A 16,782-nucleotide genomic window follows, 5' to 3' on the forward strand; every position below is an offset into this window, starting at 1 on the left:
TCCTGCCTCCCCAGCTGGAAAAGAGTGTTTCTAAACTGACTGGCAAGTGTTTTGCTGGGCTGACCCCAAGCAAAACTGGGAGGTGAGCCCAGTAGCTTTCCCCTCTCCCCTCCCCCCTCCCCTACAAGGAAAGGGCCTGAAGTTTACCTTACTACTCACTGAACGTTTGTGTTTTCATCCTTCTCCCAAATGAGGAATCAGTGGCTTTCTTTGTTATAATGCTGGCCATCAGTGTGATCCAAGGGGGTGGAGAAAGATCCACCATCCTGTTGATCACCACGCATCCTGGCATCCTGGCAATAACCGGGAGCATGCGCCCTTTGTATCTGTAGCCCCTCCCCTACGCCCAGGTAGCTGGATGCACCGCACGTGTGATTAATGTTAAGTGAGGTACCAGCAGAGCACTGGATTAGGCAAGGAAGTCAGGTGATTTCCAGCTCTACAGGTTACTACTGTGTCATCCTGGGTGGGCAACTCACTCACCTGTGTCTTAGCAAGATGCAGCACAGCTGGATCAACCTAACAGGGCAGCTCAAATGAAAGAGGGCAAGTGAAATGCTTTGCAAAGGATGAGATTTAATACTACTCTGCTCAGAGGGTATCACCAATGAGAAATAAGCATGACCCTCCATGTGGGGTCCAAAAAATTCAAGGAGGATCTGTCAAACCAATCATATGGAGAGCGAGAAGTATGTTTTCTTACCCTAGGGAGCAGAAAAGCTTAATATAAAGGGTGATGGGAAGGGAGAAAAAGTAATATATTGAGACAGGCAGGAAGGTAATATGAATTTATGAGCCAAAGATAATATATTTCTGCTCTGTGTGTTCTTGAAAGTTATATATCTTCGTATCATGTAGAAGAAAAAGGGTGATTTTTTTCAGAAAAATTCAATGAATAATACCTAATAAATGTATAATATGAAAATACTGTACCAGAATCTGTGATGCGTTTTCTTCCATGTTCCTTATTTCAGGCAGTGGCATCACCACCCACCTCTTCATCCAAGTCAGGCTCCTCCCTTTCTCTCAACCCCCCCCCCATCCCATCAACACCAATTATACCCGTTTCACCTCTACTTTGTATATACCACACCTAAATCTCCCTCCCTGATCACCCCTACTTCTCAATCCCACCTTCCAACTTAGAAACCCTTTAAGGGGATGGGCCATGCTCATTTCACTGTTTGTCTTTGGGTCTAAAGCAGGTGTTCCCCAACTGTAGGCCTTGGCGGGCGGTGGGGGGCGGGGGGGGGCAGGAGTGCAAACAGTTGAAAGGAGGGGCTTGGAGGTGAGGCATGGAGCTCTGAGCTGGAATCCTAAATGCAGGACGGTGGCTGCAGGAGCTTCAGGGGAAAAGCTGCTCCTCCCCACATCGTTCCTAAATGGCTCAACCCTCACTCCATCCCTTCCCTCTCACATCCTCTGGATGGCACCTGTACAAGCACAATGGTCAAGAACTTGAGGCCTAGAATCACAACAACCTAATGGAAGAAAAGCCACGACAAACCTAGACAGCATATTTAAAAGGAGGAACATTACTTTGCTGACAAAGGTCAATATAGTCAAAGCTATGGTTTTTCCAGTAGTCATGAGAGTTGGACTATAAAGCTGAGTGCTGAAGAACTGACGCTTTTGAACTGTGGTGTTGGAGAAGACTCTTGAGAGCCCCTTGGACTGCAAGGAGATCCAACCAGTCCATCCTAAAGGAGATCAGTCCTGAATATTCATTGGAAGAACTGATGCTGAAGCTGAAATTCTAATACTCTGGCCAGCTGATGCAAAGAACGGACTCATAGGAAAAGACCCTGATGCTGGGAAAAATTGATGGCAGGAGGAGAAGGGGATGACAGAGAATGAGATGGCTGGATGGCATCACCGACTCGATGGACGTGAATTTGAGCATGCTCTGGGAGTTGGTAATGAATAGGGAAGCCTGGTGTGCTGCAGTCCATGGGGTCGCAAAGAGTCAGACACGACTGAGCAACTGAACTAAACTGAATGGCTGTGTGCCCTGGGGCAAGTTATTGAGCATCTGTGAAATGAGACTAATCATAGCACTGAATGGGGGAGGGTGATGTAGGGTGTAGCCAGTGAAATAAAGCTTGAGAAGTGCTTTGCATAAAGCCGCTCATAGTGAGCGCTCTGCCACCAGTAGCCATTCCGGCCCTCAGCTCACCATTCTGGCTCAGATAAAACCCCAGTGAGGAGCCGAAACTCAGAGGTTAAGTTTGGAAGTTTATCTCCACCATCTCCTCTGACTCCTGACTCTCGGATGAGAAGAGAGGCATGCAGGGCAGGGTGAGACTTGAGGCGAGTAAGTGGAGGGCAGGCTAGCAAGAAACGCTGCTCTACCCACTTTTAAAGATTTGAGTCTTTGCTGTTAACTCACTTCTCTTTCCTTAATTCTCTCTTAGTCTCTTTAAATTTTTCTTCTTTTTCTTTTTCAGCCCCCACCCACCTTTTATTTGTGTATGAGAAGCAAGAAGAATGTGAAATTGGGAGTGTGTCTGACAGAAATTCAAATCATAATTTAGCCATGTACATTTGTGTGGCCCTGGGGCTTCCCTGGTGGCTTAGAGGGTAAAGTGTCTTCCCGCAATGCAGGAGACCCGGGTTCATCCCTGGGTCGGGAAGATCCCCTGGAGAAGGAAATGGCAACCCAATCCAGTACTCTTGCCTGGAAAATCCCATGGACAGAGGAGCCTCGTAGGCTACAGTCCATGGGGTCACAAGGAGTTGGACACAACTGAGCAACCACACGTTTGGGAATGTTATACCTAAGGTCACTGAGCCTTGTTTTCAAGCTCCTGTAAAACAGGGCATAAAAGATGAAGTCAATGAATACCCAGGGGACCCCAGCACAGTGTGGCACATGAAGGCAATGGGCAGTGCCGGTACTGGTCTCCGGGAATTCCAGGTCTCTTCTGGCTTCTCCTCCCATGGCCCATTGCCCAAACCCATTTTGCCCCCTACGATAGGGGCATATGATAATTAATTTTATGTGTCAACTTAGTTAGACTATGGTGTCCAGTTGTTTAGTCAAATAGCCTAGATTCTGAGGTAAAAGTATTTTTTAGGTGTGATTAACATTTACAAGCAGCACTGTAAAACAGATTACCCTCCATAACATGAGTGGGCCTCACCCAATCAGTTGAAGGTCTTAAAAGCCAATGTCTCCCTTGAGGTTTCCCAAAGATGGAATTCTGCTTCCAGAATGCAACATAGAAATTCTATCTGAATTTCCAACTTAAGATTAAAGTCTGTAAAGTCTGCATCATCTGCTTTCACCTGAATTTCAGCCTGCCAGCTTGCCCTGAGGATTTCCAACTTGGCAGTGCCCACAATCACATAAGCCAAGTTCTTAAAGGAAATGTCTACTATCTATATATCTATCTATTACCTGTTGATACTGGTTATCTGGAGAACCCTGACTTATACAGGGTACCACTCTGATTGGCTAACCCACTGCCTTGATTTGGCCACATCACTATTGAGAAGAGACCCAGAGTCCATTACAAGGCCAGAGCAGATAACAATGACCTTTTTGTCTTTTGAGTAACTTGCCATGAGAGAAGTGTCAGCCATCTCACTCATTCTCCTCAGCTCCTTCCTCTCATGTGGTTGGAATTCTATCTTGTCCATCAGAGCTGGCTGGAAGGCTGGGTCCTCTGTCTATTTCTCCGGAGGGTTGGAGGCTATAGAGGTCAATGTGTCTTCTCTTCCTTATTTCTTAGGGACTCTACAAATCAATTCAGAAAACTCTGGCTGGGACTGTGGTTGGATTCTGTGAAGTACACAGAAGAATAAGCAATAAGCCAGCTTTGGTATAAAGCTAATATGAGAATATGAGAAGACTAAGCCCAGCTTCATGCCAAACAGAAGAGAAAAAAGTGGAACCAGTGACAGATTTTATTTTCTTGGGCTCCAAAATCACTGCAGACAGTGATTGAAGCCACAAAATTTAAAGACTATTGCTCCTTAGAAGAAAATCTATAACAAACCTTAGACAGAATATTAAAAACCAAAGACATCACTTTGCTGACAAAGATTTGTGTAGTCAAATCTATGTTTTTTTTTTCAGTAGTCATGTACAGATGTGAGAGTTGGACCATAAAGAAGGCTGAATGCCAAAGAACTGATGCTACCGAATTGTGGTGCTGGAGAAGATTCTTAAGAGTCCCTTGGACTACAGATCAAATTGGGATCAAACCAGTCAGTCCTAAAGGAAATAAACCCTGAATATTCATTGGAAGGACTGATGCTGAAGCTGAAGTTCCAATTCTTTGCCCACCTGATGCGAAGAGCCAACTCACTGGAAAAGACCCTGATGCTGGGAAAAATTGAAGGCAAAAGGAGAAGGGGGCGACAGAGGATGAGATAGATAGCATCACCAACTCAATGGACGTGAGTTTGAACGAACTCTGGGAGATAATGAAGAACAAGGAAGCCTGGTGTGCTGCAGTCCATGGGCTCACAAAGAGTTGGACACAACTTAGTGACCGAACAACAACAAAGCCCAACTTAGGAAAGTTCTCTTCACTGGGGCTGAGGTCAAAGCCATAGCTAGAATCTAAAGTTAAAGTTTACTAAATTTTTTTTAAAATCCACAGCTGTTGCTCAGCTATTCTTGGCAAGCACCCCACACTGAGAAATAACTGGTCAAGGGCAACACTCTGGCAGCCCCTGGCCAAATACTATAATCTCATGCCACCTTAGCATCTGAGGTGTCAGCACATTGCTGCTGATGACCTTTATCTTCCCTTAAGAACACTTCCTCTGCCTTTTCAAATTCTTCTTTCCTCATCTCTCTTCCCTGCTTTTCTTTCCTTCTCACTTTTCTCCTTCCTAATTTTCATCTTCCTTCCTTTTCCTCTTTCCTCACCTTTCTTTATTCAGCTTTTCTGAATCACCATCATTACTCATTAAGAACCATACAGAGGAGGAAGGAAGATCGTCCTTTTCTAGGCCCTGTCCCCTCCGCACATCCATGCAGGTAAGAGCAGGTGAAGGTTAGCATCAGAAGCAACTCTGAGCAAAAAGGTCTGGAGGGGACCCACCTTGGCAGCAGTCTGCAGGCAGAAGGTATGCAGAAGTACAGGGCATGAGAAGATCTGAAAGGATGAGAAACAGCCAAGAGAGAGGGAATTGCTTCATCATATATCTTCTGAGTCAAACAGTACAGAGTGCTGGCTAAGAGCATATGTTCAAATGCCTAACTGCTTATTCATCTTGGTCCCCCTAATTTCTAGATATGTTAGTTGAAACTAGTGAGTTTGCCACTCAAAGACTTGGTTTCCTCATTTGTAAAATGAAACAGTAATGTGACCCACCTCACAGGGTTAAAGGAGCAAGTAAATACAGTTAAGTGCTTGAACACTGCCTGCTGCTGCTGCTGCTAAGTCACTTCAGTCATGTTCGACTCTGTGCGGCCCCACAGACAGCAGCCCACCAGGCTCCCCCATCCCTGGGATTCTCCAGGCAAGAACACTGGAGTGGGTTGCCATTTGCTTCTCCAATGCATGAAAATGAAAAGTGAAAGTGAAGTCACTCAGTCATGTCCGACTCAGTGATCCCATGGACTGCAGCCCACCGGGCTCCTCCATCCATGGGATTTTCCAGGCAAGAGTACTGGAGTGGGGTGCCATTGCCTTCTCTGAGAACATTGCCTAGCACATAACAAATATCCAAGAACTGCTAGCTGTTCTCAGTCCCACTGGAAAACTGAGGCAACTTATAAGAATCAAAACTCACCTCCTGCTTTGGGCCACTCTGAAATTCAAGAGGGACCTGGCCCTGCAAGAGAGGGCAGGAGGACAGTACCATCGAGGCTGGCAGGCACAGATTCCAGGCAGTTCCTCGTGGAACTTTTGATGCATGGATGCACTGAAAAGGTATCCTCTCAGGTGGGGAGGACTTGGATACTGGCCTGAGACCCTAACCCTCCATGACAATGGGTAGAACACAGGCTACCGTACTCCAAACTCCAAATGTCCACTAACCAACAATCCACTTGTTAGATGGTAATTGCCCACGACTCCAAAATACACACAAATTCCTACAAAGTTAAACCTCAAATGGAGTATGTCATAGATGTTTCTCACAGTTGAAGTGTGCCACATGTGGAAAAGGCTTAGAAGCACTATCTTAAACATGATATTTGGCTGGAGATTATTTGTCCCTTTAATTCCTTGACCTTTCTTGATATTTCTTTCCAATTTTGTAGTTAGCCGATTCTCTTCCTTCAGTTTTTATCTGAATTCTGATACATATGAATATAAGACTCAGAACATTTTTATACCGAAGCTGGACGACAGCCTCTAGAGGGGTGTCCTTTTGAGACCAGAGGTTCTTGGCTCTTCATAGGAAGGTTCTGTACATATAGGCCATGTGGAATAATGATGGCGAAAGGGTCACTGCAGATGTGAAAGGAGAATCTAGGACCCATTTCAAACTCACAAATATAATGGAGGAGGCAGCAAGAATATGAGTTTTATCTACTAGGACACCATGCTCCTCAGAGGTGACTAATGAAGAAAAAGTAAGCCCATGTTTCTTGGCCCTCCGCATTCAATGAGATGAGGTAGAGAAATAGTGAGCGGTATTCGGGAGATTGCCTTGACCATGTTTCCCACATTGCTGGAGCTCACGAAAGGCTGATAAGAGGGGCTTCCCTGGTGGCTCAGTGGTAAAGAGTCTGCCTGCCAATGAAATAGACACAAGTTTAATCCCTGATCCGGAAAGACCCCTCACACCACAGAGCAGTGAAGCCCATGGCATGCATCACGGATATTGAGCCCGTGCTCTAGAGCCCAGCAACCGCAACTACTGAGGCCATGTGCCCTGGAGCCTGTGCTCTGCAACAGGAGAAGCCACTGCCATGAGAAGCCTGAAACCACAGCAGAGAGCAGCCCCTGCTCGCCCCAACTAGAGACAAGCCCACGCTGCAACGAAGACCCAGCACAGCCAAAAATAAATAAAAAATTTTTGAAGCTGTCAAGGGGGTCACTTTTAGGACAGAGAAAAGTCAGGAAACCAGATTCAGGAGGATCTAAGGAGGAACCTCGGAAGACTTGCTTCTCTTTCCCCTTTGCTCACGTTTCACCTCACACGATGGCAGTTTCCCACTGCTGTGGACTTGTTTGCATTTTTCTAACAGACAGCAGGCTCCTGGAGGGCATTCTGCATTTCATGTTTCCACACCTGGCAGCATACTTAAATCGTGGAGAACACTCACTATGTATGTTTCTTGAGAATTCAACACATACTTATGGAACTTTGTACTATGGGAAAGATAAATGGGTTTGAAAATGTAATTTTGATAGCATTCAAGACAGAGGGATAATGTATCATTAAAAATAACAATACTAAATCTTACTTTAAGAAAATAAAAAGAATATGGTATCTTACCTGGTGACTGCTGGTCTCAGAAACTTTAACATCCAAAGACCCTGCCAGGACAGCATACCAGTTGGTTCCAATATCACCTTGGCGAAATACTGGAAAAGAAACAGGCAGGTGAGCAGGCCAAATGTAAGTTGGTTTTACCACGTAATCTGATAATTTCTCACTGACTGTTCTGAGCCTAACTTGGACCTAGATGAGATTCCTCTATCTTTTCCCACCAGAGCATACCATAATTTTCTTTCCCTCTTCTATCAACAAAGCAATATCCTATTTATTTAACATTCCATGAAGCAGAACTCTATTAAACAGAACTCTTTTATATTTATACAGTAGCAATAAGGGATGTTAATCCTAAAGGCTATAAGATTCTTTGAATGTAAGAAGAATTGTCTGGTATTCTCTGTAATTTGTCTTAAATGCACTTCAGTGTGTTGTGATACTTGGAAAATCATTACTCTAGATGGGGTATGTGTTAAAAAGACTATGTGACTCAACAAAACCAGGTCACCACCCCCAATTTCACAAATCTATTTATATTAAGAGACAACATGTTTTCCAGAATAGAATGTCTCATTTTAAGCTAACCAATGACTGATCAAGAAAAATAAAATCTGTTAAAAAAGTTTTAACTACCATATTGTCATTGTCCACTTGCTAGTTTCTTGTATAAATTCACTGCTTTTAGGCATCAAGAGGTAACCACTCTTTGGAAATGATTCTCATCAGAAATTTCTGAACTCAGTTTTGCTTTACTTTTGTTATCTCAGAGACAAAGCATTTAGCTATTTAGTGAGAATCTTAGTTCCCACGTCCTAGTTAAGACCAACAGTTTGGAAAGTCATTTTGAAACACTGGTTCAAAAATCTCATGCAAACCCAACTATCCTTTTAAATATTCTAGCTAAATAACTAGATGGAATGATTTGATATTTTAAAATTCTTTTCACAGAATCCTACCTCAGAAGTCAAGTGGCTCAATGAAAAATCACATGACAACTCAGTGGGACAGTTGAGTTCTGGCAAGGCTAGGGCTCACTGCATAAGAGGAAGCTTCTGGGAGCCATAATTAATGATGACAAGCTGTTCTAAACTCTCTGACTAAAGCATGCTGTGGAAAGGCAAGAACAACAATGGTGTCCCACCAGGTGCAATGACAAGCTTAAGATGAGGGACTGATGAGTTTATAGCTGGCCTCGCCAGTAACTCTGCTATTCCTAGCCTTTGTAAGTGACTTATTTTAGAATTAGGGCTTTGCCTTTCATGAACTTCTTGGCCCCCAGAGACACTATCACTTGCCAATCAAATTCACATTACACATCATAGAAGACTCATTTTGAAATTGGCTGTAAGAAATAGAAGACAGAGTCTTATCTTTAAGAAAAAAATAATGTTCCCACTAAGTAAGAATAAAAAATATTGGTTTGAAAACAATATGTATGGATAATTTTTTAAACAGAAGTGTGACTGTGCTTTGTGTGCACGTAGGAAAATATCTTGAAGGACACACACAAAACGTAAGCAGCAATCTCTGGATTTGGGGATTGTAGGTGATATTCGTTTTGTCTTCTAAATTTTCTACAATGCTGTTGTGACAAACCCTGCTAGTTCCCCACTTGAAATCATGCCCTGAACATGGATTATAAACAAGTTCCCACTCTCCTCCACAAGGCCAAATACTCAGAGCATATGAGTTTCTTCCCTAGCTCCACCGGGGTAATCATGATTGGTCTAAATCAATCACGTGGTCCCATACTCTGTGCCAGTGATTAGTTTAACTACTGAAACAATACAGAAAGTCTGCTGGGGGACTTCTGAAAAAGAGATAAGAAATAGTCCTTCAGCAGGAATGTTTTGTATCAGCATGCAATGCCTCCAACGGCTGCAGCTAGTTGCCTCAGAACCACTTGGGACAAATCTGAGTACAAAAGCCGACACCTCAAGCTGAACAGCAAAAACAAATAAACCAACAAAAATATGAGAGAAACTTGAGACCTTAATAACGTCATTGAGCCACTTAATCAGCCCTGAAGCCATCCTACCTCAGGACTGCTTATACATGGGTAACTGATGTTCCCTCCTTATAGGAGTCATAGTCAAGCCAGTTGGATGGGAGTTTTCTGTTACCGCAGTATAAAGCATCACAACAGATGGTAATAGCATTACTTTTTTAATGAGAATATACTTGTATATTTTTTAAATGCAGCTGTCAACCTATCATTTTACTCCCCCCACCCCTTAGTCACATCTGGAATAGATGTTATCAGTGAGGTTAATTCAAAACGTTACTATTGTAAACCAGCTGTGCTTTAATTTTTTAAATAACTATTATCATTAGTTGAGACCTTTTATCTTATTTAACATCCTTTTACTGTTGCTGGTTAGTCATTAAGTTGTGTCCGACTCTTTATGACCCCATAGACTATACCACACCAGGCTCCTCTGTCCATGGGATTCTCCAGGCAAGAATACTGGAGGGGGTTGCCATTTCCTTCTCCAGGGGGTCTTCCCAACCCAGGGACTGAACCTGAGACTCCTGTGTCTCCTGCATTGGCAGGTGGATTCTTTACCACTGAGCCACAGGGGAAGCCCATTTAATATCCTATTGGCTCCCATATTTCTGGGGTTACAGAAAATAAGTATATATTAGAACTTCCAAGGATCTTGCTGAATATATAAATCCTTCCAGCTCCATCTGAAAAGGAGGCTGCCCTGGAAGAACCATTTACATGCTATGGACAAAGGAGTTAAGGAAATGCTGATGTAGAACTGAATAAACAAGGAGAGAGAAATGTCAACCTCATACCTTTGATTGAGCTCAACTGTTTGGCACAAAGATACCCCATTTGCTATCCATCCCCACAGCATAACCACAAATGATCACAAACTTATACATGAAAACACACCACTGGAGTTGCATTTCTTACATGTTATTCCTTTTTCCAGATTCTCATAATAACCACATAAACAAATCTGATGAAGGAGATTTGGGTGAAATTTCTCAAAAGCTTTAACTTCTTTCAGCCGTGTGAAGATTATATCCACATCTTCACTGGATCGTTCCAGTGGTCTATAAAGGGGAGAAAAGGCACAAAGCTGTATCAGAAAGAACTTACTTGAGTCCACATGCATTATTATTCTAAATACAAACAAATTAATGGAAATATATGAATTGCAAGTATTTTACTGTAAATATTAATTCCTCTACAACCATTATAAATATTTCCAGGCCTAGAGTCTGTCATATAGAGTGAAATATGTCAGAAAGAGAAAAGCAAATATATATTAACATATATATGTTGGATCTAGAAAAATAGTACAGATGAACCTATTTGGAAGACAGGAGTAGAGACACAGATGTAGTGAGCAGACTTGTGGACACAGAAGGGGAGGATGAACTGGGAAACAGATTGACATATGTGTAAGCCATGTATAAAACAGATAGCTAGTGGGAACGTGCTGTATAGCACAGGAAGCTCAGCTTGGTGCTCTGACCCAGACAGATGAGATGGGTGGCAGGGTTGACTGAGGTCCAAGAGGGAGGGCACGGATGTATACACACAGCTGATTCACTTTGTTGTATAGCAGAAACTAACACAACACTGTAATACCCCAATAAAAAAAGAAAATATTTCCAGACCTTTGTCTACTACTCACCCTAAACGACTGCAGGTGAAAAGTCACAATGACTGCAGATGGTATGATATAATGATTTATAATAAAAAACACAAAATTGTAAGAAATTGTTCCCTGTTCCTTGCACAGAGCTAAAACTCTTGCTATTTCATATATAAGCATCACAGGGGTATCTTTGTCTATATTTGGCCTTTTGTCCTCAGATGCTGAAATGCTTAACAGTCATAAAGGTGAAATGGGTGTCAAGCTCCTTTCCATCACAACTGAGTTTATATTAACAAAGTGACTTTTGGAAAACTCCTAGGTAACCTAAAGATGGGGACTGGTTGCCTGGAGAACCAGTCATGTGACTTAGAGTGTTGGAAATTTCAGCAGCACTGCAGGGGCGGGAGATTGAGTTCAGTCACCAATGACCAATCAGTTTCATCAAGCAGGCCTAAGTACTGAACCCTCCATAAAAACCCCTCAACAGTGGGACTGAGGTTGGTGAACACTTGGAAATGTGGGGAGTGGCACCAGGAGAGGGCATGACCTCTCTGTGCCCCTTCCCATACTTTGGCTGTGCTTCTCTTCTACCTGGCTGCTCCTGAACTATACCCTTTTATAAGAAGTCTAGTAAGTAATTGTTTTCCTGAGTTCTGTGAACAGCTCTATCAAGTTCATCACACAAAGAGGGGCTCATGGGAATCTCCAGTTTACAGCTGGTCAGTCAGAAGTACAACTGTAAGAGCAAAGACAAATTGCGAGCTGCAGAGGTGGGACTGTCTACAGGTGAGTGTGAGTGAAAGTCGCTCAGTTTTGTCCGACTCTTTGCAACCCCATGGGCTATATAGTTAATGGAATTCTTCAGGCAAGAATGCTGGATTGGGTAGCCTTTCCCTTCTCCAGGGGATCTTCCCAACCCCGGGATCGAACTAAGATTTCCCGCATTGCGGGTGGATTCTTTAGCAGCTGAGCCACCAGGGAACCCCTTTATTAACTACCGAGTCACTATTTTCCTGCTTTTTCTTCTTCTCGTGGTTCTTCAGCTCTACAGGATGAATTTCACTGTCCGTTATTAAAAACTTTCTAAATCAGACAATAAGGTCAGACAGAGGTTAATTCCTCTAAAGTTAAAAAGACACAAACCAAAAACATTTTCAATAAAATAAAATTCTTTTGAGTACTACATAAATTATAACGGTAAATAATGCCTATCGGCAGTACCACAAAAGAACATTTTATTAGAATATGTTTATGATCTTGAAAGGAGTGGTTTTAATACTTCTTTAAAACTTTTTTTTATCATATCTACCTTTCAAATTAATGGCATTCAAATAAATAAGACTTAACTTTGCAATATGAGTTATCAAAATCTGGAGACATAAGAGACCTGCGTTCGATCCCTGGGTCAGGAAGATCCCCTTGAGGAGGGCATGGCAATCTATTCCAGTATTCTTGCCTGGAGAATCCTCATGGACAGAGAAGCCTGGCAGGCCATGGTCCATACAGTTGCACAGAGTCAGACATGACTGAAGCAACTTAGCACATGAAATTTTAAATGCCTCTCTGCCAAACACATCCTTTCATGAGTGCACATTCATTTTAATTATCCATTCAGTAAACTCTATTGCTTTCCTACTTATATAAGATATCTTTCCCTGGAATAACAGAGATGAACAAGAAGCCAACCCTACCCACAAGGAGCCCATACTCCAGTGGGGAAGGGCGCTCCAAAACCAGAATTAGAACACTGTATGGTAAGCATGGGAACATGGGTGCCCACAAGGTTCTGGGCTGGACCTTCTTTTACTAAAAAGAATATAAACATGGAAACTACCAAAGTCAGGTATATGAGGGAGAGCAAAGGTTCTGGATTCCACCTGCTGGCCACACTCATTACGCAATGTGAAATTTTAATATGGTCTTAAATCTTAATGCAGTCAATTTGGGATCATCTAGGGCGGACTTGACTGAAGCAACTTAGCAGCAGCAGCAGCAGCAGGGACCAATGAACCAATTTCTGGATTAGTCAGATCATAAGATAATAATACATAGGCATCTTCAGGGGAAAATGTACAATAACCTTAAAATCAGCAAAACATCTCCTCTCAGATGACTTCTGTTGTTTGACTATATGATAATAGACATTTGTGAATCCTCTACCTCGAGGAGGGCCCCCCCTTCACCAATCTGCTAAGTAAGCACACCCCCACCCTGGGCTACATCCCATAGAAGCTCAGGGGGACCTTCCAGGACGGGGGTGCCAACACCCAGCAGTCAGACCTGGGGCAGGGGTGCAGGAAGTAGATGAAGAGGGAAAGAAAAGGAGGGAGGGGAAGACAAGACTGCTCTCTGCCAAGTTGCCTTCCCAGAGTCATGAACAGAAGGCTTGTCCAAGAAATGGACAATAACAGGCTGTAATAGGACCGTCATCTTGTGGGAACGTATGGAATGCTTAATAACTACTTCCTTTATATTTTTTCTAAATTTCCAGATTCCTTCTGAAGATCAAATAAATGTATTTCAGAACATTGGGGATAAAGCTAAATAAATACATTTGCATTAAAATGACTTTGCAGTTTGTTTTGATTCTTTGTGCTTTAACAGTAACTTAGGGTTATAAAGAGCTTGTCCCCATTCCTACTGAACTGTTGAGTCTGAGATAATACATGGAGCTTTATAAATTATAAAGGGCTACAGAAGCTATTCTTATTATGAGCACCTTCAGCTTCATTGTCATCATTGCCACAAAGACCTTTTAAAAGAATGAATAAGGTGCTTAAAAACATACACTGAAATTCTCCTGTGTTTTTGGAAGGGTTTATAGATAGGTGTGCATGGATATTTTTCTCCATTATAACAACAGTAAAATCTCAAACAAATGTACTTGATAACATCAGCCTTTCACTACTGACTCCTTAAAGGGCTTTGAAATATTCATCATCACAGCCTTGTTAGATGAAGCAAGTATTCTGAAATCTATTTTTCCAACAAAAACATTATAACAGAGACTAAGTAAGTATTAGTATACTAAAATCATGTGTTTATAGAGCCAGTGATGACATGGATATATCAAAAGTCTTTGAAACTCAAGATGTTTACCACTTATCATGTTAGCATTTTAATTATATGATTATTAACCACTTAGAAAGTGAAATGTTGACTCTTTACTAATTACAAGTTTTCCCAACAACATCAACAAAATTCAGAAAGAAGGTGTTGAAACGCATTCATTTGATCTGCAAACATTTACTGAGTGTCTGTACAAGAGAAGAAAGGACTCGGTGACACAAAGAGCATGGCTCCTGCACTGAGGAAGTTCAAGCTGAGTTAGCGGGAGTTGTACATGTCCAGCAATTATCAAGGTGATATGTGGTAAGAAGGGCAATTAACATAGGAAAGAAGGAAATATGAATTCAGAAGAACAGGTATCACTGGTGAATGCAAATTCTACAAAGACTTCCTGAAGGCACAACTGCAAATTCTTCCTAGAGTCAGTTCTTCCCTGTTTCTCTTTTAATTTCTATTGTACCACCATTGTTCCATCATTTATTCCTAAAATTGTGGTGAGTCACTAGGGCTCCTCTTCCTAGAGACCTGCTCTACCGACTCTGCTCTCTGTGAATTTCTTACCCACCAGCCCCCTACCACACACACACACACACACACACACACACAGATATATATACAGATACAGATATGTACACACACAGATATACATATGTACAAACACATGCACACACATACACAATGATAAAGATTCTTTGTTGACCAAACTGGAGTTGGACTCCTGAATCTTTTCCTAGACCCATCTGTGTACTTCTTTGTAAAAGGCAGTTTTAGCAAGAACCTTGCTTAAAAAGTCAGTTTAACCAGAGCCCTCCATTCTTGATATCTGACCACCCTCCATATCTGATTGGGTTTCACATCCTCCACCATCCCCCAGATGATACCTAATCACCCTTGTCTTCAGTAAAAATCCAGTCAGGTCAGTTTACCCAGAATCTCCCTTACCCTTGATGTTTTCTCTTGGTAATTTTCCATCCACTGACCAGCTCCCTAACACACACACACACCTTGCTCCTTGACTATAAGTTCCCACTTGTCCATGCTGTGTTCAGAGTTGAACCCAATCCTTCTGCCCCACTGTAAAATCCTATGGCAGGGGTCCTCATAGCTACCTCAACAGTCCTAAATAAACTCTGCTTACGGCCTTTAACAAGCGTCGGTGAACACCTTTTTCATTAACAACACACACACACACACACACACACACACACACACTTGAGCACATCCTTCAACTCAACCAATGGCCAAAATTCTCTCGTCTCTTGAGTCTGCCTGTGTTCAGGGTGACTCTGAGAAAAAACCCCTTGCTGGCTCCGAAGACCCAGGTGCAGCTGCAGCTTTTATGTCCACAGCCGAGACTGACTATCACAGTGCAGCATGACCTCTGTGACTCTCCCAAAATATGGCCTGCGCATCGGCCGCCAGGGAGCAGAACATGTTAAGTCTGCAAATTCCCTGTCTAATGCCTCTCTATTTAGAAATCATGCCCCTGGCTTCTATGTCTCCATAAAAGAGTGAAGAACAAATGGCCCCCCAAGGGTCCCGAATAAGAGAGTTGGGACTGGCGGTCACCAGGAGCACCACTGTGGCCCTGAGCAGACAATAAAGGTGCAGAATACCTCCACCTTCCTTTACTGCCAGCCAGTGTGTCATCAGTCTCACGAGAGTGATGCCAGCTCTGGGGCCCAGGGCTGCTTGGACAGTTGAAAAAGCCTGTCGTCAGGCTGAGGGCAGGATCAGTCCTGCTAATATCTAAACAAGGCTAACCCTGCAATTATTAGTGAAAGGAGAAAGGGAAACCTTTTGACCAGGCTCAGTGTGCTACAGGTCCTCTCATGACAAACACAAAATCAAAGTACAGCCTGGCCCAATTTTAACAGACCCTTTTCAAAAACCTTCTCTGACTGCATGAGTGTCTGACCTCAGGATGGAATAATCAAGCTGGGCACACACCTCTCCACTACACACTGCAGTCAGGGGATCCCAGATCCCAGCCAAACCGGATGCTTACTGGACTCCAAGCATCACATCAAGTAGAATGCTTTCCTAATTTTCCTCAGATGATACACTTGCTCCATTAGCATTATGTTAAAAATAATTTCCTTTGGCTCCTTAACCTTTTAGAATGGCTTCTGGATGACTCATAACTGATGCCTCCTTAAAAATGCTTTGTAGAGAAGTCTGAAATGACGGCTTTTATTTTTTCCCATGCAATTTGCACCATAGCATGCAGATGCTCTCAAAAATCATTCCACAATACTTAGTGCTACATTCAACTTGGAGATGATGCTGTTTAAAAAATTGCCACTGCAACAACTAACCACTTGGAGACCTAAGACCCTTAGGTTGTGAGGATTAGAAAAAAGGAAATGGGAATCTCTTGAGATCTTTCTGGTAAGTCTTTTCTTAGTGCTCTTTATTCCTGGGCAACAAGAAGGAGACTCTTGAAGGAGAAACAAAGTGGGAAAAAAAGGAAGGCTGAGGATGGGGGAGTGGGGAGGACATTATTTTTAAGCTTTTATGCATTCCAACTTATGGGCAGCAACAGAGGGAAATGCGTTTTGAGCAGGCAGTTTGAAAATGCCTTCCCCTCTGTGGATCAGCTGGTTGAAAATCTCTGGCTTTAAAAAGGGTATTGGGTATACTACCATGATGGTGGATAATCTGGTCCCCATGCCCCACTCCAGCTACCTAT

At 42.8% G+C, this 16,782-nt stretch overlaps 1 protein-coding gene across 5 annotated transcripts in view; it reads right to left on the reverse strand.

Moving 5' to 3' along the window:
- RAPGEF4 (Rap guanine nucleotide exchange factor 4) overlaps positions 1-16,782 on the reverse strand; it is a 396,657-nt gene that overhangs the window by 262,548 nt on the left and 117,327 nt on the right. For 3 of the 5 annotated variants that reach the window (XM_055572210.1, XM_055572212.1, XM_055572211.1), the window contains 2 exons: positions 10,328-10,470; positions 7,408-7,496 (listed from right to left, as the gene is read on the reverse strand). In XM_055572210.1, the coding sequence (XP_055428185.1) occupies positions 7,408-7,496; positions 10,328-10,470 (232 nt within the window). Of the gene's footprint in view, positions 1-147; positions 328-7,407; positions 7,497-10,327; positions 10,471-16,782 lie in introns of those variants that run through there. The other 2 variants (XM_055572214.1, XM_055572213.1) reach the window with 2 other exon arrangements.

Source organism: Bubalus kerabau, chromosome 3 (genome assembly GCF_029407905.1).
Source record: "Bubalus kerabau isolate K-KA32 ecotype Philippines breed swamp buffalo chromosome 3, PCC_UOA_SB_1v2, whole genome shotgun sequence".
Taxonomy (NCBI): Eukaryota; Metazoa; Chordata; class Mammalia; order Artiodactyla; family Bovidae; genus Bubalus; species Bubalus kerabau.